This window comes from Exophiala aquamarina, assembly GCF_000709125.1.
Source record: "Exophiala aquamarina CBS 119918 chromosome Unknown aczIA-supercont1.4, whole genome shotgun sequence".
NCBI classification, from domain to species: Eukaryota; Fungi; Ascomycota; class Eurotiomycetes; order Chaetothyriales; family Herpotrichiellaceae; genus Exophiala; species Exophiala aquamarina.
The window spans coordinates 3205453-3226402 of NW_013550584.1; the positions used below are offsets into that span (position 1 = coordinate 3205453).

The 20950-nt window shown below is 49.6% G+C and overlaps 8 protein-coding genes across 8 annotated transcripts; 5 read left to right on the top strand and 3 right to left on the bottom strand.

The window, feature by feature from the left end:
- Positions 1-777: 777 nt before the first annotated feature.
- On the bottom strand, positions 778-2570 carry A1O9_06266 (uncharacterized protein; the record flags this gene model as incomplete). The annotated part of the gene is made up of 3 exons (XM_013405476.1): positions 778-1890; positions 1968-2192; positions 2253-2570. The coding sequence occupies 3 exons, from the start codon at positions 2568-2570 to the stop codon at positions 778-780; spliced, it is 1656 nt and encodes a 551-aa protein (XP_013260930.1).
- Positions 2571-3713: 1143 nt separating this feature from the next.
- A1O9_06267 (uncharacterized protein) lies at positions 3714-5650 on the top strand (the record flags this gene model as incomplete). The annotated part of the gene is made up of 6 exons (XM_013405477.1): positions 3714-3937; positions 3988-4105; positions 4185-4543; positions 4591-5104; positions 5154-5327; positions 5369-5650. 6 exons carry the CDS (start codon positions 3714-3716, stop codon positions 5648-5650), a joined length of 1671 nt encoding a protein of 556 aa, XP_013260931.1.
- Positions 5651-9689: 4039 nt separating this feature from the next.
- A1O9_06268 (uncharacterized protein) lies at positions 9690-11394 on the top strand (the record flags this gene model as incomplete). The annotated part of the gene is made up of 3 exons (XM_013405478.1): positions 9690-9767; positions 9820-9912; positions 9967-11394. The coding sequence occupies 3 exons, from the start codon at positions 9690-9692 to the stop codon at positions 11392-11394; spliced, it is 1599 nt and encodes a 532-aa protein (XP_013260932.1).
- Positions 11395-12407: 1013 nt separating this feature from the next.
- Positions 12408-14173, top strand: A1O9_06269 (uncharacterized protein; the record flags this gene model as incomplete). The annotated part of the gene is made up of 6 exons (XM_013405479.1): positions 12408-12792; positions 12844-12932; positions 13046-13153; positions 13212-13455; positions 13484-13499; positions 13531-14173. 6 exons carry the CDS (start codon positions 12408-12410, stop codon positions 14171-14173), a joined length of 1485 nt encoding a protein of 494 aa, XP_013260933.1.
- Positions 14174-14697: 524 nt separating this feature from the next.
- On the bottom strand, positions 14698-15680 carry A1O9_06270 (uncharacterized protein; the record flags this gene model as incomplete). Its single annotated transcript, XM_013405480.1, has 2 exons — positions 14698-15429; positions 15477-15680. The coding sequence occupies 2 exons, from the start codon at positions 15678-15680 to the stop codon at positions 14698-14700; spliced, it is 936 nt and encodes a 311-aa protein (XP_013260934.1).
- A 567-nt stretch (positions 15681-16247) lies between these two features.
- Positions 16248-17240, bottom strand: A1O9_06271 (pyridoxine 4-dehydrogenase; the record flags this gene model as incomplete). Its single annotated transcript, XM_013405481.1, has 1 exon — positions 16248-17240. One exon carries the CDS (start codon positions 17238-17240, stop codon positions 16248-16250), a length of 993 nt encoding a protein of 330 aa, XP_013260935.1.
- Positions 17241-17689: 449 nt separating this feature from the next.
- A1O9_06272 (uncharacterized protein) lies at positions 17690-19174 on the top strand (the record flags this gene model as incomplete). Its single annotated transcript, XM_013405482.1, has 1 exon — positions 17690-19174. The coding sequence occupies one exon, from the start codon at positions 17690-17692 to the stop codon at positions 19172-19174; it is 1485 nt and encodes a 494-aa protein (XP_013260936.1).
- Positions 19175-19913: 739 nt separating this feature from the next.
- On the top strand, positions 19914-20598 carry A1O9_06273 (uncharacterized protein; the record flags this gene model as incomplete). Its single annotated transcript, XM_013405483.1, has 2 exons — positions 19914-20059; positions 20121-20598. The coding sequence occupies 2 exons, from the start codon at positions 19914-19916 to the stop codon at positions 20596-20598; spliced, it is 624 nt and encodes a 207-aa protein (XP_013260937.1).
- Between the last annotated feature and the right edge of the window lie 352 nt (positions 20599-20950).

Here is a 20950-nt window from a genome sequence, read left to right on the forward strand (position 1 = left end):
GTGGTGAAGCCAGCTAATGCGATGAGAAATGCGATGAGAAATGAAATAGTTTCTAGTACAGCTAGCCACAGCGTCCGAAGTCTAGAAGGCAAGCGTTGCTTTTCTCCACGAAATGGTGATGTTTTCGACGATCTCGCTTACCGTGCCAAGTGAGAGCGGATGAGCCAGCGACATTGTTGGGGCTTGGCGCCAAGGTCATCAGGTGGTTAGCTGGATAGAAGTGCGAGTCTTGAATACCTCGTACACTATTTGCCTCTTACCCAATACCAGCCCACTGCACACACCAATCCTTCTCTCCAATCCTTCTCTCTCTGTATATACGCAACCTCTCTATTCTTTTCGTACGGAGTCTACAACGCCCACTGGGCTGAGAATCAAAGCGGTGATGAGAGACAGCCACAGCCAAAGGGCAACGCTAGCTACGCCGTGAGATGAGGCTGCCTGAGTCCCGACAGATCGTGGGCTTGGCAGGGTTCCAGATGTGCCAGGGGTTCAAACTACAGGCCGTGACCTGCGGGCGGCTTTTGATGTGACGCCTAGGTACAACTAGGCGTGGGAAGTGGGCTTTGACCTCGTGTTGCTAGAAGTGAGTTCTGATGGATGATCTCAGCTTCGGAAGCAGGTTTATCGACTGAGGCCACTCAAGTTATGCCTGCGCCTTCGTATTTCAGCACTTTTAGCTTTTGACGCACTATTATCAACCTCGGGAAGACTGAATTAAGAGGGGTTGTAGACTATCTTTAACATTACGAAGCCAGTGCATTAGGAGTGGGACAGTCACGCAGTAGAGCGCGCCGACTTATCAGGGTACCATGTATCTCTTCCCTCCTTTCCAGTCCAAACGCTGTCCGGAAATCCTTTTCCCATGCTGTAGTACAAGGTTCCCGTTTTCACAACACGCGGCCAGGGATCTTTGCCGAAGGACTCGTTGTCGATCTTCCACTTCCGCCCTTGATCCATGTCCCATATTTTGTTGTAAACATCAGTAGACGTGAAAATCTCATCTCCGTAGATTACTGCATAGATGATGGTCTCGCCCCCCAGGCGTGTTTTCCCTTCCTTGATAGTGGTAATCCTTACTAGATCGGTGAATTGCGAGTCAGAGGTGAGAGTAATGGAGCCGCTGGAGTCCTTCATCTTCAATAAAGCTTTATCTTGTCCTTCATATTCGTAGAAAAGCGTAAATACCTTGGGTTGGCCGGGGATGGGATCAGGAATCAAGTCTGTCGTGAAGCGCGTCGAGTCCAGGAGCACGGTTTGGTCGTCCTTGACATGCCTTCGGACGTCAGCTGTCACCTGCCTCCCGCCGTATGTTGCGCCAATGATTTTCAGCTTTCTGACGGGCTTGGTGCCGGCCATGTCGCTCCACTTCTTGTCCAGCTCTGCAAGAATATCGGCAACTTGTTCGGGGAGCGGTGCGCCATAGTTATTGACCAGCTCGTCGCGGACCATCTTGACTTCGTCGAGCAGGCGGAAGTGGACCAACGCATCGACACACATGTTGACAACCGCGTACGAAATCTGACCCTTGCTGGATGCAACTGATTTGGTTGCGTTTGAGCCCCCTTTCATCTCTTTGGCTCGAGTCAGCAAGGTGCCGGACACAGTTTTCATCTTGTTGAGGGATTGTTGCAGATCCCCCGCGTGCTTAATGCCGGTTTCAATGATCTGGCCCGTGGCAGGAAGCGTGTCCCGCAAGCCTCGCAATAGGCGCTCGGAATTTTCAGCCTCAACCTTGGCGTTTCCAAGGGTTTGAAGGACCAGGTTTGTCTGTATGATGCCTTCATTTGATTTGGTGAGCTGCGCCTCGAGGTCTTTTACCTGGTCCTCGAAGCCGAAGAGGTCAGGAGTCCCCGTCAGCGCCGTGATGTTGAACGACGCAATTCGCCACTATCGGAGCAAGGGTGTTAGCAGGCTCCACGGAATGCAGCGAAATGGCCCAGAATGGACCAACCACTGAAACTCACCCCAAGCTCCTCCTTTTCTCGCTCCGCCCTGGCATCGGCAGCTTTCTGCGCCAGTGCCTGCCTGGCCTCGAGCTCTTTCTGGTAGGAAGCCTGCAGAGCTTTCAGCTGACTTGTCTTCTGCTCCATATCCTGATTGAGGGATAGGGCTTTGGCCTCCAATTCCTTCAGTAGGCTTTCGACCTTTTGACCTAGAGGGATCATCTCCAGGGTCTGCAGCTCAACAATCTGTAAAGCTCGTCAGAGAAGTCCTTTTTGACAACTTAATTTTCAGAGTGCTCTGCTTACCTTCTTGGAGCTTTCCTGCAACTTCTGGAGACCATTATTCGCATAGGTCTCGACGATATTAAAATACTGTACCATCATCGACATCACGTAGTCCTGCTGAGCCTTTGAGTTTGGTTGAGGCGAGTTGTCATAGTCTCCACGAAGTAGAACGGCCAGTTTGTACACTGTGGTCATGCCAAGCTCCAAGGTGTTCAGAAATTCAGTGGTATACCAGTTGGATGTAGAGTCGGCTGAATTTGACAACCATCCCAGCTGGTGTCGGAGGCTGTTCGCGTCGTTCCGCAACTTGGACACCGTGCTGCCGTATCCCGAAGACATTGGGTAGGTTGCGAGAGCTAGGGTTCACCTAGTAAGGTTTCCGACTAATGGAGTGCAAACTATTTCGTTCTTTGAGAGATCTAGCTACGCGGCATATCACTCCATCTTTATACTCTTTAGAATCTCCACTCTCCACTCTTGCGCAGGTTGTCACGGATTTGGGTCCATGTGTCCCGTGCGAGCAGGGCAACCGATACACTGAGGACGTTCTGTATCCTCCGGTCAGGGTTCGTCTTCGTTTTCAACGCAGGTGAAGCAGCCATTAGGCTACGTTACTGCTAAATCTATAGTGTCTATAACTGTAGCCGCAGGTGGATCCTCTCCTGCTCCTATCATAAATCCGTTGATCACCTGTAGCCGGTACTATACAAGTCGTGTTTCATGGACACGCGTACTCCAAAGCTGCTACCAGCCAGCCACATTGATCGTGTCTCAATTCCTTGTGCAGACTCTGTTTAGGACATGAAGCGAAAGAGATCGAGCACAAACTTGACGTTGGGCAGAGTCAAGTTCACGCCAGCATTGCCAAGCCACGCAAGTTTGAGTCGGCGCCAAACAATGCATCAATAGCTCGACTGAGGCTGCGCCAAGCGACAGGGTGTGCTGGCTTTGTGACGAGCTCAGTTCTCCCATCAGCTCCTCATCAACAAGCCCTATGACTCCTGAGGGTTTCAACCTCTTTGGAACGTCCAATTACTCCCCCTGTCATGAGTCTATCAAGTGTCACAACACCACTCCTATTATAACCCATGGCGGCTCGGAGGAAGTACGAGCTTGTCAGCAGCAACCTTCGTGCACTTCACGCAAATCTTTCAGCCAGCCGTAGACTGCGGGTGCCTCTCACGTCTCGGAAAGATCGGGACATTCTATTTGCACCTGCAAGAGATCGGTGTTCGCGAGATTCATGCTCAGCAAGCCGCACGTCTTGGATTAACTTGGGCACCATGGACCCGGCCGTCCCGGACTATATATGGCCTCTAGCGAGAGCTGGAGATACGTGAACATGGCCTGGTGGTCGAATCGATAGAGCATTTAGGACATCCCGTTCCCGGCAGTCCTCCTGTGCCGCATCTCGTTGAACAGCAACTAATCCCTTGCTGAATTGAAGCCTTTTCCCACTGCGAAAGCACCAACATTGCAAAAATGTCAGAATCGTCGGCTCTGGCCCTTATTGACAAAGCTGGTACCATAAGTACGAAGGAAGCTAGCTCAGATATCAAAAGCTCGTTGCTTTTCACGGCAAGATGGGAGTCATTGCTCATGTCGGCGCCCATTGCCCTGAGCTCCCTGGGGGCTTGCTACGTTGCCAGCTCATCAGAAATTGCGCGGACTATCAAGTTGACAATTCCCAAGGATAGCAAGTTGACGTAAGTACACTCATATGTGACGCACGGCGTAACCAACTCTCAGGCCATAGAACTCCCTCCTTGCCTGCAAACCTGGTCGAGTGCGGCAACTTAGGCACAAATGCCTTTATCGAAGCGGAGGCTGCCATGGGTTCGATTCACATGAACTCGAAGATGGTTGATATGAAGGTAGGTGAGCCCCTGCTCGTTCATGGCTTCAGACGTACTTTGCCGTACGACTGAAACTGGGGGCTAACTCCATTAACAGGTTGCTGACATCATCAACGCGTTGGGAGATCCTACAATGGCTAAGAGGAACCTCCCCTCCCACTTGAATAATCTCATGGGTGCAGCTCAAGAGTGCCTGCAACGGGCACTGGATATGGACAAGAAATTCGATGAATGGCTTGAGTTCATATGTGATCTCCGTGTCGCCTGCGTGGAGCAGTCGTCCACAACTGAGGACGAGCTTCGGACGGGCAAGATCAACCAGTTGTCCGAGAAGACTAGACTTGATTACCAAACCATGGCTGTCGCAAGCGCGGAGAACGCCACCAAGAGGTTGGAGCAGGAGTTAACTGTTGCGTCGGAGGCTTTCAAGAAGGCTTCTGACGAGTATCCTACAGGGTAATGAGCACAACTTTCTTCTCCTTCCTCAGCTAACCCCATTGAAGTTGGGACATTGTAGGTCAACAGATTGTCAGCGGTCTTGCCGATACATTCAACACAGCTGTGAATGCTGCAATTCCAGTCCTGATGCAGCACTTGTCGCCTTTCAAGAATTTCACCGCAGCTGCTGGAGCAGTCGGTGATTTCATAGACGACATTCAGGACGACGAAACCCCGCAATCTCAACGCCCCCCGACGAACGGTGCGACATCCACTAGGCCTTCAGGACCTGCTCCAACCGCGTCCAATCAGATTCCAGTACCGCACATTACAGACCCAGCTTACTCTCAAATCAACACCTACATGTTATACCTCAACATCCTCAATGATCTACTGAGCAGTGGTAAAGATAAAGGTGTCAACTGGGATAAGGCTAGAGGGAGTGAGAAGACTGACCCCAAGACAACTGCTAAATTTCTTGTTTCCATGTTCAGCGATGCTAAGCAGTCATTTGCGGGCTTGGCAACGAAGGCTCAAGCGAGCACTGATTATAGAGATGTCATCGAGACTGCTTTAGAGGTGCGACCACAACAGACTTGTGTCGTTTTGCAAGCTGACATGGGCACAGGTTGCCACTGCGGTCGAAAAGGAAGTCAACAAGGGCACAAGCGCTTCATATGAGCTTCCCAAGGGAGGCAGCGCTCTTGTAAATCTTTGGCAGCAAAAGTTCAGGGACGCATACCTGAAAGCCTATGGACTATATTCAACCGCCAAAGCTCTCCCAGGAAACCCGCCGAATGGGGTGAGTGAGCCGCCACACCGAAAATGAGCCGGTACTAACAGGAAGTGCCAATCCAGTTCCCGCTCATACAAAGTACCCCTCTGGAATCATCTACAGATCCCAAGAGCGACCAAGCACAAGCAATCTTGGAGTCGGCCAAGAACAGGCTGAACACGACCCAGGAGGCATACCGAACTACTCAAGACAACTTCCTAGCCTCGGCAGAGATGCTCACAACTCAGAAAGTTAGGTTGGGCGAAATACAGAGCAAGATTACAGATTTGCAGATGATGACCATGGATTTGGCACGTCAACCCCCTCGTGTGGTTTCTTTCTTACGATGATCAGACAGCTGACGGGAATTTTATTTTCCAGGAGAACGTCAAAATGGTTCTTCAAGATTGCATCGCTCTTGTGGTTAGCATCAAGAACGACGTGGCAAATCTTGTCCGATTCTTTAACGCGATTTCCATTGTCATCGACAGCATCGTAAGACGCCGTGTGAAAGACTGGGCAGATACGATTTCCTCAAGCGTGTCCAGTGATGGATCTACCGAAATTGCAAAAATTGGCGATTATACGTTGGCTGATGGGCAACGAGAGGTAAACAAAAGCCGTTCTGACTTTCTTCTTGCCCGCCACGTCTAAATAACTTGCAGATAATCTACCGTGGTGCAGTCCTCATACGATCTTACTTTTCTCTTTACGCAGATATCGCTTCCATGTGGATGAAATTATCTGTCGACAGCATCCAGCCGGGCATAGCCTTTGTCGAAGAGTTGAGCATCTACAGGGGCCAGGACGAAACGCAGGAAAAGGCCAGAAAATTGCAGGCTTGGTCCAAAAAGGCCTCGGCACAGGTCGAGCGAGAGGCGAAAGAGGTATGAAAACTCACCACATCCCAAGATTTACACTTTTGGACGAAAATCGCTGACATGGCAATTTCCCCAGTACTACGACAAGATGATGAACGGAATGGACCAACGAATCCAATCCATGCAACGCATCACTAAGCAGCTTCCCGCCTCTGAAGTGGTCTTGGATGCAATTACTACAGGTATTAACAAGGCGAAAAGGGATGCAAACAGGGTGGTCGCACTGAGGTCAGAAATAGCAGGTAGGTTTTGAGGATCACTCGTTCTTCCTTGACAGCGAGCTAACTTCCACGCCAGTCACCGATGGCTTCTAGATCCTCCCCTCCCACTCCAATTTGATGCGGGAAATCAGAAAGAGGACCCTCATTTTGGACTCTGCTGTCCGGAACATCGTCTGCCCAAGATTGGTTTCACTTTCTTGATAGTCTAGCAATTCCAGGTAATGCATTGACTGATGGAGTTTCGCTTCATTTACGTCCGATGACAATCTTCCCTGAAGTTGGAGCATTATGGCAAGGCTGTAACATAATTGCTCTTCCATTTTTTGGTTCTCTGCACTCTGCAGTAGGCTTCGGAGTTGAGTCGATCAGATCAGGTGCAGGCTGCGTGTTGGCCGGACAAGCATCTGCATCGTTGCTGCGCGTTTTACGGCCCGGTCGCACCGTGCTCCAAGAAATAGTGTAATAAGATGCAACCATTGGCAACTAAATTCCTCGCACTGCATGCTGCACCCATTGCATGATACGACAGCGTAAGCACCTGCGAGCATAGGGCCATGTCCGTTGCTGACACCCGCGAGTCCGCCCAGTGGACAGCTCCTCAAACGCCGCCTGTTTCTGGAAGCCTCGTCTGCAGCCTTCCACGCAGTTTGGCAACAATGCAGCTGCCAAATTGCAATAGGGCCCGGCATAAAGTTGGCCCCTCAAACTCACTTCTCTCTCAATCCACAAGCGAGACTTATGAAATGCAGAGGGATTCAATCTAGGAGCAATGGACTGCAATATCTCTATCTATTCGAATGGCGTTCTGAAAACAGAGTGATAGGTTGCCGAACGCGATTCAATCACGGCGTTCGTCGTAATGACTTGTCCTCTTCAAGAATTCTAATTCTGCAAGTCTCTTGGATTTGTCTGGGTATTCGTAGTAAGCTTATGTCTTACTCTTTTTCCAAAGTGACGATCAATGCTGCAGATGATGCGGTCACCACTGAACCTTTCTTCCAAATTATAAGTCCAAGCGCGTCACCTCCATCGAAACTATCAAATGTCAGGTACAGGGCTTAGACCAGGTCTCGGTAGGTTTTTACCAGTCCAACGAGGGCATGGCGCTTTTCGTACCAAATAGCGACTGATAGAGAATACGTTAGAGCGACAAGTTCTGGAAATGGATATATGTAAAAGTAGTTCTTGTTTATTAGCTCAGGTGAAAGCTCGAAGAGTTTTTCTAGAGGTTTCGAGCTGAACAATCCTGGAAAGTTATGTGAGAGAGAGAGAGAGAGAGATAAGTGTAATGAAAAATCTAACTAAATTATTAATATATTAGGAAGAACAGGTCTTATAACTATGATTACTTAGTTAGAAGCTGAAAGAAATAATAGCTTAATATATAGAGGAGTCTAGTAATAAGAGCCCATAGAATAATTAGATCTACTATAGAAGTTCCGGGCATTAGGGCTCTGACCTTAAGTATACTTACACGGCTAAAGTCGAGGCAGCTAATTGATATCCGCCGGGCCAGAGTCACCTGGCGGATCTCATGTCCCCACTGAGGATAGCAAGCTGAAGTTACTAGAGAAACATTAAGCTCTTGTTCCACATTGACTTCGACCATAATACCACCTCGACAGGTAGAGAGAGGAGGTCCCGACGTCTTGTATGCTACCTCCAGAGGCCCGTAATTTTGTATCCTTCAAACCTCAAGCGTTTTTATGGACTCGAAGTAATCGAAAATAGATGGTTTGAATCTAACCGGTGCAGAATCTTTATTAAGCATTACTACCTCGAAAACTAATCTTTACCCTCTCTATAAGGCAACACTAGTAATACAGGCCTATCAATATACATCAACTGATCTATGATAGCAACATTATATCACCGGTCATAGAACATTTGACACTTTTCACTTTCTATCGTTTTAACAATGTGAACCCCACAAAGAAATGTTGAAAGGTCATGCACAGCGTCTTAAGATGATTCATACTGCACCTGGCTGTTATCCAGCCAAATCTTGACATTATTCCTTGATTACTGATACCACGACGGGCAGATTTATTCTTGGCGAATTAGAACAGGGGCTGTTCGCATTCTTCTACGAATACAGCGAGAATAACAGTTACATCACTATTCGCGAACCACTAAACTCTCTATCTAAATTCGCTAAGTAAACGCTCACTTACACTAAACAGCGAAGCTCGCGTAAGAGAAGCATTACTACTAAGGAGTAATTAGTCTCTAAGGATAAGTATTCTATAGATTAGATAATAAATTACAGGTAGCTATTGCTAGGACTGGCTACTAACGCCTTAGTATAAAATTACTAGTCGATTCGCGAAGATGGTGTATTCGTGCACAGATTAGAACAGAGCCACTTACATAGTAAGCTAGACCGTTGTTATGCCTTGGTGCAGGCAGCCACTAATGCTCTTCTACACCACATTAGCACTCTCTTTCCAAGTTCCCTACCAGCAACCATTATGCTACATTCTAGCACTGCAAACTGTGCCTGTTCTCGAGTCCTGTGGTGATCAACGCAGTCCTAGGGGAAGCGCGAGGTAAAAGCGACCCACCATAGGCACGTGACGCATCAACTACTTCCAAGCAGCGTGGTACAATTTAATCTTGGACAGTGACAGGAGATAGGCGACAAAGACAGTTCTTTAACCTGAACATCCTTAACAAGCAGTACGAGTTCGGACGGATGCATGTATCGCATTGAATTCAATCTAGCCTGTGCTTTGCGAGACTTGACATCATTCTCGCAGAGCTACTTGAACTTGCTGAAAGCCGAATTCCTCCATGTTTTTGATGAACTTTCTGTGAGTGTCAACTAAAAGTCCACCATGGTATACGAGTAGCTCAAATCTCCGCAAAAAGCGCAAAGTTCCCAGCCTGGGAGTTCATCAAGTGTAATCTCTCTCATCTGCTGTTCGCCGTGATTTCCAGACCGGAAGGGAACTTTCCAGCTTCCGCTGCCAGTAGCTCGGAAGAGCTTCCGGCCTTCCAGAGCCAGAATACGTATGCTCCAGAGTCAAGTAGGTAAGCTTCGCGAGGTCTAGAAGAACAACATGACGTTGACTGTATATCCGATTGGCTTCCCCAGGTCCTGGTTCTTCCTAAGCAAGGCGAGATATCCCCGGATGGTGATTTTTAACTCAGCTCTATCTCAAACGACCGCCGGTCTTTAATTCATTCTTTGGCTATTTTGCAACTCTCTTGCCAGCCAACATTGCAGAGATTTCGAGTATAGCCCAATACACAGCTGCCATATCTGCAGCACTAAAGCACCTGCAATGGAGGAGAAGACCCCGGCTCACCACGACGAAGAGCAGGTAAAAATGAATAACCACATCGCACACGACGTCGACGAGGTAAGAACGCTAGACAATAGCAATGTTTCAAGAACCCTACTGAATTGGATAGATCGAAAACGCCAATGGTGAAGTCCTGCTCACAGTTGTCACCAACGCCAAGGGTGAAAATACCTCTGGGCTTAAATTGGCGAAGGATGGACGTGTGCGTATGGATAGTTAGGGTCTCGTTGCAGCCTCCACTGATAAATAATGGCAGACTATCCTCATCCCCCAACCCACAGATGACTCAAATGATCCTCTGAACTGGAGCTCCTTCAAGAAGCACATCATGCTCATCTTAGTGTCCTTTGGTTCATTTGCCGGCGATTTTGGTGCCACAAGTGGGATCCCAGCCATTATCTTGCAATCCAAGCAATGGGATGTCACCCTCACCCAGGCCAATGCACCTAATAGCATCAATGCTTTGATGTGTGGAGTCTCCGGCATTATCTGGATGCCTCTCCTCAATTCCTGGGGCAGAATGCCAGTGCTCTTCTGGTCCGCGCTGCTAGGTCTAGGCTTCTCTGTCGGTGCCGTACTGGCACCGACTTATAAGGTGCACTATGCAATGCGTGTCCTCCAGGGCGTCACACAGAGCACGGGCCAGACCATTGGGCTAGCATTCGTCAAGGATTGCTTCTTTTTCCATGAGCACGCCCGGAAGATCGGAATTTGGTATGCTATCTATATCACTTCGCCTTTTATGGGCCCTCTCTTGGGTAACATCATCATCGGCAAGACTGGTAACTGGCATACCGTCTTCTGGTGCGTTTCTGCGTGGTCTTCGATGTTGATCTGTATGATCCTGGTGTTTGGGGATGAAAGCTACTATAATCGTGCGGTGCCCGCTGATCAACAACCTCCGCGCAAGCACGGCCAACTTCAGCGGCTTACACGTGTGTTTGGCACCTGGCAATTGCGGCACCATAAAGGATACTTCTGCACGGTCTTAAGCTCCTACGTCCGCCTGGTCGCCGTCTTTCTGAAGCCTGTTATTCCACTAACGATGGTCTTCTATGCCGCTATTTTCATGTGGTTTATCGGTCTGACGCTGTCTTCGAGTATCCTTCTAGGCACACCTCGCGAACTCGGCGGCTATGGCCTATCAGCTGCTACTGTTGGCTACGTTTTTTTCACCCCTATAGCAGGCGTTATCCTCGGTGAAATCTTTGGTCACTGGTTTAACGACTATATTGCAGCACGCTATACGCGCCGTCATAACGGTCTGTTTGTCCCCGAGGTTCGACTTTGGACTACGTTCCTAGGCTTAGCGCTTATCGTGCCCGGCCTTGTCCTCGTAGGTCAGACTCTCGAACACAGACTCAACGTCGCAGGACTCGTGTTCGGCTGGGGGATAACCTGCTTCGGTGTCATGATAACCTCAGTAGCAACCGTAGCATTTGTGCTAGATTGCTACCCCACGGCTTCCGGAGAGGTCTCTGCTCTCATCAACATGGCACGTGTATCTGCTGGCTTCTCCTGCGGGTACTTCGAACCAGATTGGACGGCTAAACAAGGGTACGGACTGGCATTCGGTCTGCAAGCGGTCGTCGTGGTTTCCGTTTTCGTCCTTGCTATTATCGTCCAAAGATTTGGTCCTAGACTACGCGCGTGGGCTGGCCATGTGGTGCCTCTTAACTATTGAAGTGGGAAATGTTGAAAGGTCTCTCTGAAGATGTAGAGTCAGGAATGAGATGAACAATATGGCTTTATCTGGTTTGACACCACACTGGCTCTTGCATACTTATTGCAGAGAGGATGGATGAAAACCATACAGATGTTAGATTATTTGCTAGCGTGATGGATATGAGCTCCACCATGCTCCCTGCAGAATACTCTCTTATTCCATTCTATCAAGAAATGTATCGCTTGCTTCATATTTCGTGATTGTACTTTGATCGACAAGAGAAATATTATCCAACTCGTCTCTCTCGTGCGCAGCGACGGCATGATGTGCATTTTGAGGATCCTACCTCTACTCATCTCTGGCCTAGGCAGTAATGCACATCCTCATGTGCATATTGGCGAGGAAGTGACTGAGACTGCAAGATGAGCATTCTGCCAACTCCGCTCCTTCGACCGGGTGCAAGTCGGGAGAGCTAGTCACCGTTGCAGCTGCAATCCCGGGACGAGAGTCGTGGCACATCCATGCAATCTACTCCAGCTGATCATGAGCAACAGTGTCTGGGACCGACATGTGTTAGTTGTAGGGTTGGCTTGGTGCGTGTCAACTCCAGGGCTGAGCGCTATGATCGGAGGTTTGAGATATTTCCCCATCTCATCCGGATCTTAAAAAGCATCCCCTCGGATGTAGCCAGCTCCGCCGAACGGGGGCACACACCACTTCCAATAACGCGGGAGAATACGAGTGGTCACTGCCGGTACCTATATCAGCTTTTGCCAATTTTAATGAGCTTCTGCATGGCAACGAAGAGAATAACCAAGTCGGACTCCTAGGACGATATCCGCAAAGCTCACTAGAACGGGTGGTAGGCTATGCCCGCAACGCTGGAGAGACATATATCTCGTCTTTACTAGATCGGAGGCCCGTCTCCTTCTTGATTCTGGGCTGCAAAGTACAGACTTCCACCGTCCTTAATTTCTACCTAACGGCTCCATCGTACTTTGGTTAACTGACTCTTATTAATTGTTGTCAAGATGGAAACTGTTCCTCCGGCGACCACCTATGAGGCTGATGCCGAGATCAAAGCAAAGGCTTACATCGAGGAATCACCAGACCAAATCGAGAAGATCTCGACACAAGATTACGACCATGACGCTGAGCGTAAGGTCTTGCATAAGACCGACCGCATCTTGTTGCCAATGCTGTGCCTCCTTCTCATCGTGGCCTTCTTAGACAGAACTAATATCGGCAATGCGAAAATTCAAGGCATGGCCGCCGACTTGGATCTCGATGGCTCGAAATACAACATCGCACTCTTCATGTTTTTCATCCCTTACCTCATCCTTGACGTCCCCTGGAATATGATTATGAAACACCTGCGACCCTCACGATACCTAAGCGTTCTTATATTTTCCTGGGGTGAGTTTACTTTCGCACCTGGGATTATCTATAATGCTGACCATGGTCAAGGGGTTGTTACTGTTGGAGAGGGTGTCACCCAGAGCTATGCCGGTCTCGTTGTGTGCAGAGTGCTTCTGGGTGCATTGGAGGCTGGCTACGTAAGTCACCACATTATTAACTTTGCAAACTTGCTACCCCCGCCTTCAGTTCTATTGTCAGCGACGATGTGCTCGAATCGATTTGTACTGAGTCCATATCTCTTTCGTAACAGTTCCCGGGCGCCATCTTCCTTCTAGCAATGTACTACAGTCGCTACGAACTTCATGCACGCATGAACATCTATTACGCAGCAGGCTCTGTTTCGAGTGCCTTTGGCGGAGTGAGTCTATAATCCCACATGAGTTACAATCAGACATGACTGACCTCGTTGCCTCTAGTTGCTTGCCTATGCTATTGCTCACATGGAAGACGTCGGTGGCTACAGCGCATGGAGATGGATTTTCATCCTTGAAGGTCTTGTTACCTGCATCGTGGCTGTCGCGACATTTTTCTTTCTACCGGATTGGCCTGAACAAGCGAAGCATCTCAATGACGCCGAGCGAACAGTACTCCTTAGAAAGCTGGCTCGAGATACTAAAGAATTTGTTGAAGACAAGTCAAGCCTGCAGGTCTTCAAGGACTGTCTCAGAGACCCTAAAGTCTATTTCAGGCATGTCCACGATCTCGTGCAAAGGGTTTATATTGATGTTCATCTAGCGCCTTGATGTATTTCGGAACCGCAGTGACAGGGAGTTCTTCGTCCTATTTCCTCCCCAGCATCCTAAAGGGTCTTGGGTGGACGTCGCTTAAGGCCCAGTATATGACCATCCCCATCTGGATGAGCTCGGTGGTTACTTCCGTTACCCTCGGCTACGTGTCAGACATCACCAACCATCGATGGGCCTTCTCGGTTGGTCCGCTCTCTGTCTGCGTCATAGGATACGTCATATTGCTCGCTCAAATCCATGTCAGCGTCGGGGTTAGATACATGGCGCTCTTTTTCATCATCAATGGTGCCTTTGCCGCCATCACCGTCTCGCTGACCTGGCTGAATAACAACATCGTCGGGCAGAAGCGGCGTGGTATCTCCACAGCCATCATGCTCGCATTCGGCAACTGCGGCAGCATCCTGGGCAGCAATGTCTACTTGGCAGATGAGGCGCCACTCTATCGAACCGGATATTCGGTCTCATGTTCAATGGTCATCCTGACGATGGTGGCAGCGACATGCAACGTTGTATATCTTCGGTATGAGAATAAGCAGAAGGCGGAAGGCAAGCGTGATCACCTTCTAGCCCTCCCACAGGCTGAGAAGGATGCATTGGGTGACAAACACCCTGAATACCGTTACACGCTCTGAATGAGACGTCCGGACAAATTGTCACGTAGAATGTCAGAGAGACATCAGGTTGGACTGGTAGACCATATTGTGCTTGGTTCGTTATCCCAAGTGCAGCAGGATTAGCCTAAGAGTCTTAGTCTTCCCATTTTTGTGACAGCCTCATCAAAGAAGCAATATTTCAAGGGCCAGCCGCCAGTTACTCAATAATGTGGGTAGCGACAATGCTAAAGGTCAGAGGATTTGGTGAGGCTATCACCAAAACGGGCGGCCAAGACAATTACGGTAATCCTACTGCACTTGGGATAAAGAGCTAGGTAGAGATGATGAATTCCGAATGTGCTTCACAAATTCCCCACGTTAGATTACTTGTATGTTGAGTTTACGGTACAGTCCCGCGTCACAGCCTTTGGGCGCTTGAGTTTCCCGATCATGCTGTTGCTCGTAGGCCGTTGCTGGCGCTTATCGCCCCAACATCTTTTCTCCTGTTGTTAACTCTAATCGACCCGAGTCATTGAGGTCAGATCCCTCCACTCAATCTCTTGTCATTCATAGTTCTGGGCCAGAACTCCTTGTAGGTTCTTGTTCCATTGGCTCTGAGACCATCCATTTATAGGTTCTGGATATTCTGGCATGATATCTACCAAGAACGAGTCATGAGCCAGCGCCACAAAGACGTTGTCCGACTTTTCCAGCTTGCGAATGTTCGCAATCGTCTGCTTCGCGACTTCAGGATCCCGATGAAACCCAGGCTGTCCCGCAGGGCCGCAAGTCACACTCATGGGTCGACTCCCGAAGAGTAAGGATCGGTGATGACAGCAGTCGCCGCCCATGAAAAGCCACTCGTCTGACCCCGTCAATGCCAGACCGCCCAAGTGTCCGGCCATGTGGCCTGGAGTGTCGATGAGATAGAAAGTCCCGTCGCCGAAGAAGTCGTATGCCCTATCAAATGGGCCAAGTGGCGACCAGCTATGTTCCTCAAAGCTGAGTTCAGAATACTTGGGATGCTGGATAGGGGCAGACCCAAATGGCGACTTGGAAAGTGTAGGCCATCCAGGTCCGTTGGCAGCCTTGCTGCCTGGTCCAGCAAGAAGCCGTGCGTCAGGAAATTTGGTGCAGTCTCCGATGTGATCGAAGTGCAGATGGCTAAAAGTAATATCTGAGATGCTCGAGGGAGCAACTGGCCCTCTTTTGAGAATATCAAAGGCATCCTCGGGCACGTAAGGCTTGGTGATGTGGGATAGACCTCTAATCACTGCTGGCATAAGATTTTCGTCCTGAAAGGGTCAGCTATGTCGAAGTGGATGGATGATTTCTTTCTCACTTTCATCAAACCTAGGTCAAAAAGGACGTTCCTGCCGGAATCTTGGTGTTGGATAAGAAAACTGTAATCCGGGTATGGATTGCTTGCTTTGATTATATCCTCATCACCATCCTCGAATAACCACCGGTCAGGATGTGTAAGCTGGCCTGTGGGGAGGGCGAAGACCTTCACAGGGTATCCCGTGGGAAATGGCAATGATGGCATTATTGAAAACGTCCTTTGGATCTGGACACTGTGATGTTCTGAGAAGAACCCCCCACGACACACACATCCTACGCTATTCGCGCATCCACGAATATATCCAAATTCACCAGAGGCGGTCTCTTTCTGGGCAAAGAGCACTGTGCAGTACTGCTTGAGCACAAAGACTTCTCACGGGCAATGAATGGGGAAGCACGCTTTACTTCCGGACAGAGTTGAAGCTCCGGTCGGGACTGGCCCTTCTATACCCGAAGCGCTGGTCATCGCGAATGACATGCACAGGCTGGCTTCTGGAGGCGCTGAGTGGCGCCTTCTACGTGAATGGATTTCATACTCGCTATTCATGTCATGCGTTGGATTACTCCTTATCGAAGAGCAAATTCCGGGCTAACGTCAATTTAATTGTTGGCACATTTACCGGATACTGCGGGGCCAATGCTCGAAAAATGGAGTCACAGGTATCTCTACGAGCCAAAGACAACTAGCACAGAATGCGCGAGAAACTCTCGAAACTGTCGACCATGGTCTGCGGGAGCCGTTGGCTGCTATAACGCGATGCGGACCATTCCTCTAGCCTTCATTCAATTTCTCAATGACGCCTCCATACCGCATACCCGTGATGGGTACCTTGCTGACAATGTCATCCAACTCCTTCAAATCTTCTGGCGTCAGCTCGACCCGGGTAGTGTTGTCGCGAATCCATTCTTCCTTCTCTGCGCCCGGAAGAGGAATGATAACCCCTAGACCATTCCTGCCGCTCAAGGATCTGATCCATGAGATCGCGATCTGGGGCGTCGTGCATCCCTTCCGCGCCGCCATCTTGTCGACCTCCTTTGTCAGGCGCTTGTTGGTCTCCAGCGTCTCGCCCTGGAAGCGTGGGAAGATCTTGAGATGCGGAGGAAGCTCACTCTCGCTCTTCTCGGAGACTTCTTTGGTGAGGCCGCCACGGCTGAGCGGCGCGTATGCCAGGATTGGGATGCCCAGCTCGGCGCATGTCTGCGCAACTCCGTTCCGCAGGATATCTGTCGTCCACAGTGATAACTCGACTTCGACCTGCGCGATCGGATGGACCTTAGCAGCCCTCCGGATCGTCTCCGCCTTGACCTCGCTCAATCCGATGCCTTTAATCTTGCCCTCTCGAACGCATTTAGCGAGCACTCCTATCGTTTCTTCGATAGGAGTGCTAGGGTCAACACGAGCGCATTCGAAGATGTCGAGAGTCTTCTTGCCATCGAGGACTCTTAAACACTCGTTGACACTCCGCATTACACCCTTCTCCGAACCGTCAAAGTCTAGTGTACCGGGAGTTCGGCCACCTTTGATGACGAGCAATACCCGGGATGCATTCTCTGGTTTCTCAGTGAAGTACTCATTGAGTAAATGTAGAGTATTTCTCTCAGGACTGCCATAGAACTCGCCTCCGTTCCAATAATTTGATCCGTATTTGAGTGCTGCGTCCATGGCCGAAAATGCCTGTTCCTGGGAGATAGGGTCAATAGGGCGAGTAAGGCCCATAAGGCCGAAGCCGACGGGACCTATCTCGAAATCAAGAATGGTCGCCATAGTAGAGATTCAGTTTTTTGATGAAGATGAGCAGAGAATCAAACTTCAACTTTTTACCTCTCCTTTTAGCCCTGGGTTCGGTTTTCAGAGACACGAGTCGGGCTCACTTGGGTCGGTTCACTAGCTTGAATTCGCTCTCCTCACAGCCGAATCCGGTCACCAGTCTAGCGGCATTAATGATGGCCCGTACAGCCATGCCATGCGCGTGTGTCGGAATGTGGAGGGTATGTCGGCTTGCCTTCATGTTTTAATAGCCCCGTCCCTAGCCAAGGTTCTCGGGCAGTTGTTTGATGCGAACTCGGCGGATCTCTAGGTTCATCGAGAGTTGTTCACGTTTGGAATGGTGTATAAAGAGTGTCTGGAGACTTGCTATAATATTGTGTAGGCGCCACAAGGAGAATCTACTAGCTATCTCAAAACTCAAGCAGTTTCAATACACAACTGGGACAATGGTTGCTGCTCTTCCGAAAGAACTCCCAAAAATCGAGAAATGTATGCCAAATCATACCTCCCTCTATTACAATGGAGGTTGGCATGAGCCGCAGGACGGACAGTACCGCGAAACCTGGAACCCAGGCAACGGTACGGTGATCACCAAGGTCGCTTTCGCTGGAGAAAAGGACACAGCGGCGGCTATAAAAGCCGCACAAGCGGCTTATCCAGCATGGCGGGCGACCCCGCCAATGGAACGAGGAAAGCTACTCAGAAAAGTGGCCGATGTTCTACGCAAACATTCTGTCGAGCTCGCCATGCTTGATGCGCTGAATATCGGAAGTCCTATCACTATCATGGCTGGAGACGCCATTTTTGCTGCTGAGCATATCGAGTTCTTTGCTGGCTTAATCCCCGCTATCACCGGTGAGACGATGGACCTTGGTGAGGCGACGTTCAACTATACTCTACGTGAGCCGCTAGGGGTAGTCGCGAGAATCGTCGCATCGAACCACCCGCTTATGTTCACTGGGTTTAAGCTGGCCGCGCCGCTGGCGATGGGCAATACAATCGTCATCAAGCCGCCGGAGCAGGCGCCTTTATCGGCACTACGGTTCATGGAACTGATTGGCGACATCTTCCCCCCGGGCGTGCTGAACGTCGTTACCGGTGGTATCGAATGCGGCAAAGAGCTCTCCACGAACCTTATGGTCAAGAAAATCACGCTGGTCGGTAGTTTACCAACTGGTCGAGCAATCCAAAAGGCCTCGGCAGAGTCGCTAAAGCAGACGGCCTACGAGCTTGGCGGCAAAAACCCTTTGATCGCCTATCCAGATGCGGATATCGATAGCCTAGTCGACGGTGTCGTGGCAGGCATGAACTGGTCTTGGTGCGGACAATCATGCGGATCGACTTCGCGCATCTTTCTGCACGAATCTCTACACGACGAGGTACTAGAGAAGGTTACAGAAAAATTGAAAAAATCGTACAAGCCTGGTCCGCCCTTAGACCCCCGGACAACGATGGGCTCGATGGTCAGTAAAGTTGCGCAGGACCGTGTACGTCGATACGTCCAGCTGGGTAAAGACGAAGGTGCAAGGTTAGTCACTGGCGGCTCGCCTCCAACTACCGACGAGACAAAGGGCGGATATTTCTTCGAGCCGACGATCTTTGCAGACGTCAAGCAGACCATGAAAATCGCTACGGAGGAGGTCTTCGGTCCGATAGTCTCCGTGCTAAAGTGGTCGGACGAGGAAAAGATGTACGAGGAGGTTAACGGGGTTGAGTATGGCTTGACAGGCGCAGTCTACACGTCCGACATGAAGACTGCGCAAAAGGCAGTCCGCCGAATTGAGTCTGGCACTGTGTGGGTGAACAACGTGGGTACGCACTTCCTTTCGATGCCTTTTGGAGGATACAAACAGTCGGGGATTGGGCGAGAGGATTGCCTGGAAGAGTTGCTCTCTTTCACGCAAGTCAAATCGGTCCACGTCAAGGTGTAGCACAAACCAAATGGGTAGCCCGGGAGATCAATCAGCAGCATTGGTTATAACGGGTATTCTTCGGTAGATAGGCACTGTTACATACATCGCGCACAAATCGACGCGCCCGTGAAACTCGATCTAGCATGATCCAGCTTTCTCGATAATTCATAAGTGATGTAGTGTAGAAATGGCCCGACAAGGGAGGAAAAAGCTAATTTGGATGTAAGGCTGACTGTGCAATAATTGATGTTGTTATGCTGTGCAATCTGTGTAACTGAAACCTAATAAGAAACAAGCAAGTGCTGTGGCTACCAGCTGCGCGTTGCGACAATCACGTGACCACCACGCTAACCACATCCTCCAAGGCCCGACATTGGTGATCTCCTCTGTCGATCACGTGGTCGATATACAGGTCTTCCACTGTGATTTGATGGTCCGCTGCCGAGAAATTGGAGATCATCCACCAGCCATCAAAATTTGGATTTCGAGGCCTCGGAGAGAGATTTAACGTCCGCGGATGTCCCTGCGGGTTCCGACCGAACGGTCGAATGCACACTATGGACTTTTCATGGATCCCAATTCCCGAGACACTTGAAGATTAGCAGAGGTGCACGTGATAACTTCGTGGACGGTCATGGTCTCGTGAGAACCTCCTTACTAAGGTAGAATTCTATTATCCCTGCCTGTGTTTCTCTTTATTCGCTTGCTGCTCGTGAATCTAGGCAAAGAGTCATCCCGACGGGATTCAATTGCACAAATGGCTCTGCAGTCCCAATCATCTGAGGACTTCGAGATCCGGTCGCTGGTTCTCCGAGAGAGATTCTACAAAGACACCTTTCAGTGGGATAAATGGCGCCGAACGTATCACGATGACGATGAAAAGACCTGGATAGAGATTGCCTGGTAAAACTGCTTCTTGTTCGGGCTGACGGCTCCAAGGGTCGAGAGACTAACCTGTAGACAGGATCTCTGGCACGATTGACAAATTCGTTAGAGAGTCCAAGCAGATGGCCAACAGAGTATCTTCGACACATTTCATCCAGCCGGTGGATGTGCAAATACATGGGGCCAAGGCATTGGCTCATTCTTATGGCCACATTACTTTGCGCTCCTCAGATGATGGGCATGAGTATGATATGGTTTCCTGGGGTTGGTGGATTCATCGAGCAGTGAAGGTTGAAGGGGCTTCAGGCACGTCCTGGATGCTCGTGGCTATGCGGTTCATCTACGATCGTGATTCGATCATCCCGACATGCCCCAGTTCTAAAGCTACGTTGGATGTCCATACCGCCGAGGGTGCCAGAAGTAGTTACAAGTATCTTCACTGGGTCCTCACCAGGCGAGGCTACGAAATATCGGCCAAATTGGCGGGCAGTGATGATCGCAGTAGCGTCGAAAGTCTGCGTGCACAGGAGGAACACTGGCTCAATTCTACAGAGTAAATACAATAATTACATCGTTACGCGTAGCACCTCTTTTCTTTTGCGTAGTTGAGCCTATGACGAAATGTACTGGACACAGTAATCAATTTGATCCCCAGGCTGCCGAAACTCTTTCGTCTTGTCACTGGTGTGCGGAGGGGGGTTATATCGGAAGCGGGGTGCTGGATCAAATACCTAGGTATTATCGACTTGATCCTTATATCTTTGTTCTTGGTTGAGGAGAACTGCCAGGTTTACTCGTGCGAGGCCATCATCATTCATCAATCATCAATCATCAATCATCAATCATCAATCATCAATCATCAATCATCAATCATCAATCATCAATCATCAATCATCAATCATCAATCAT